Below are 2,500 nucleotides of genomic sequence, written 5' to 3' on the forward strand. Positions count from 1 at the left end.
GAATGAGAGAGAGAGAGTGAGTGAGTGAGTGAGTGAGTGAGTTTGTGTGTGTGTGTGCGAGTAAAAGAAATAAAGGGGAGAACAAGAGGTCATCGAGAGGTGGCACTCCGCTACGTGCGATGCGGTCTTCGTCTCCACCCCTCTCCCCTCTTTCCCCCGAGCCCCTCCTCCCTCCTCCCTCCTCCCTCCTCCCTCCCCTCCTTCATTCTCCCTCCTCCCTCCCCTCCTTCATCCTCCACCCTCCTCCCTCCGCTTCCCTCCTCCCTCCTCTTCCCTCCTCCCTCCCCTCCTTCATCTCGCTCCCCTTCGGCACTGTTTCTCACACTGGTCGTTAAGGAGACAGGAATTACGGATGTCACGATGACGGGCCGGGCGGACTCTTTCCGGAAGCCCGTTAGGACCGCTGCGTGTCGGAAGGAGTTCTCACGAGGGGCAAGACGCGCAAGCAGGACGCGGCGAGGAGAATTTGAGGCGAGAGAAGGATTTGAGGCGAGGCAGAATCTTGAGGCAAGGAGTTGAGGCGAGAGAAGGATGAGATAAAGGACTTGAGGCGAGAGTATACGACTTGAGGCGAGAGAAAGGCTTAAAGCGAGAAAGAGGACTTGAAGCGAGAGAAGGATTTGAGGCGAGGCAGAATCTTGAGGCAAGGAGTTGAGGCGAGAGAAGGATGAGATAAAGGACTTGAGGCGAGAGTATACTACTTGAGGCGAGAGAAAGGCTTAAAGCGAGAAAAAGGACTTGAAGCGAGAGAAGGATTTGAGGCGAGGCAGAATCTTGAGGCAAGGAGTTGAGGCGAGAGAAGGATGAGATAAAGGACTTGAGGCGAGAGTATACTACTTGAGGCGAGAGAAAGGCTTAAAGCGAGAAAAAGGACTTGAAGCGAGAGAAGGATTTGAGGCGAGGCAGAATCTTGAGACAAGGAGTTGAGGCGAGAGAAGGATGAGACGAGAGTATAGGACTTGAGGCGAGAGTATAGGACTTGAACTGAGAGAAAGACTTGAAGCGAGAAAAGGACTTGAAGCGAGAAAATGACTTAAGGCGAGGCAGAATTTTGAGACAAGAATTCGAGGGGAGAGAAGGATTTGAGGGGAGAGAAAGACTTAAAACGAAAAAAAAGGACTTGAAGCAAGAAAAGAAAGGAATTGAAGCGAGATAAGGCATTGGGGCGAGATAGGAACGAGAAGAGAAGAAAAAAATTACGACTCATTTCTATATGATTATGTTTTCGTTTTTTATACATATATACTTATTGATTTGATTATTTTCTTAATGATTATACGATGACGTTTGCAAAACACTAACTCGAAACATCAGCACTCGGGCGTAGGCCTACTTGCATCTTACAAGGTTCTTTTAAAAACAGCTGATGTAGCCTAGACGAAAGGAGAGAGAGAGAGAGAGAGAGAGAGAGAGAGAGAGAGAGAGAGAGAGAGAGAGAGAGAGAGAGAGAGAGAGAGAGAGAAAGAGAGAGAGAGAGAGACAGAGAGACAGAGAGAGAGACCGAATGTTAAAAAAAAAAGAAAAACAGCCGACCGAAGACAAGAAAAATATTAGAAACAAAGTTAGAAATAAGGAAAGGAAGAAAGAAAACGGCTAAAATAATAGAAGAAAAAGAATAGGCGAGCGAGAAGCATTAACTTTTAAGCGTTGCTCTTCTCTTGCAGACTAAAATGATTGATCACATTTAAATGGAAACTCCAGACCACTTTGTTTTATTAACAAGAGCAGGGAGTTCACTTTGGTCTTTAATAATGCAACCGAAAAGTGGTGCTAAAGGATTCTCTTGTCTTTTTTATCATTCTTTATGTGTGACGTTTTTTTTTCTTTCTTTTTTCTTTTTTGAAAGAGACTTAAAAATACCTTACCGGTACATTCGTCGTCGCGAATGAGCGCGTAAAAAGACACTAAAAATATTATCTACATCTAGAGAACTCCTGCTGTCTGCGCTCCGGGCGATAAACTGCGAATTTTGAGAATGGAAGCCGGATTTTTTTTTTTTTTTTTTTTTGGGGGGGGGTTGATCTGTGACGTAATATCAGTATGGATAATGACCCCTTGTGAATATGTGAGAAGTCTATGGTTAAGAAAATTGGTAATGACCATGGCTATTACTAATAATTATATTATAATGATGATGGTAATGATAATGATATTTTGATGATAATGATAATTATGCCACAAAAGGACATTAACAAGATGAAATTCTGTTAATGTTATCATTATGACTTCTATTACTGATACGATCTTTATCAGTCCATCCTTTCTCCACCCAACCTTTTACCCTTAAAGTAAAAAAAAAAATAGTTAATAAGTAACAGTACATTAGCACAGACCTCCTTAAAGTGGCAAAGTGGCCCCGTACTTCCCTTTACTTACCACACCATCAGGACGAAGTTATTATAAAGCTGTTATCGCTACTGTAATTACCTCTTACTCCGACGATGAGGAGATTGATCAGCTTTTGGGCTTCTTGGCCAATGATGATGGTAATGGTGGTGGT

The 2,500-nt window shown here is 43.4% G+C and overlaps 1 protein-coding gene across 1 annotated transcript in view; it reads left to right on the top strand.

The window, feature by feature from the left end:
- LOC138863983 (secreted acidic protein 2-like) overlaps nucleotides 1–2,500 on the top strand; it is a 6,101-nt gene that overhangs the window by 341 nt on the left and 3,260 nt on the right. Inside the window, exon 2 of the mRNA XM_070129511.1 lies at nucleotides 2,388–2,500. This exon is cut by the window's right edge and continues 64 nt beyond it. Coding sequence (XP_069985612.1) covers nucleotides 2,388–2,500 — 113 coding nt within the window. The remainder of the gene's footprint in view (nucleotides 1–2,387) is intronic.

Source organism: Penaeus vannamei, chromosome 14 (genome assembly GCF_042767895.1).
Source record: "Penaeus vannamei isolate JL-2024 chromosome 14, ASM4276789v1, whole genome shotgun sequence".
Lineage (NCBI taxonomy): Eukaryota > Metazoa > Arthropoda > Malacostraca > Decapoda > Penaeidae > Penaeus > Penaeus vannamei.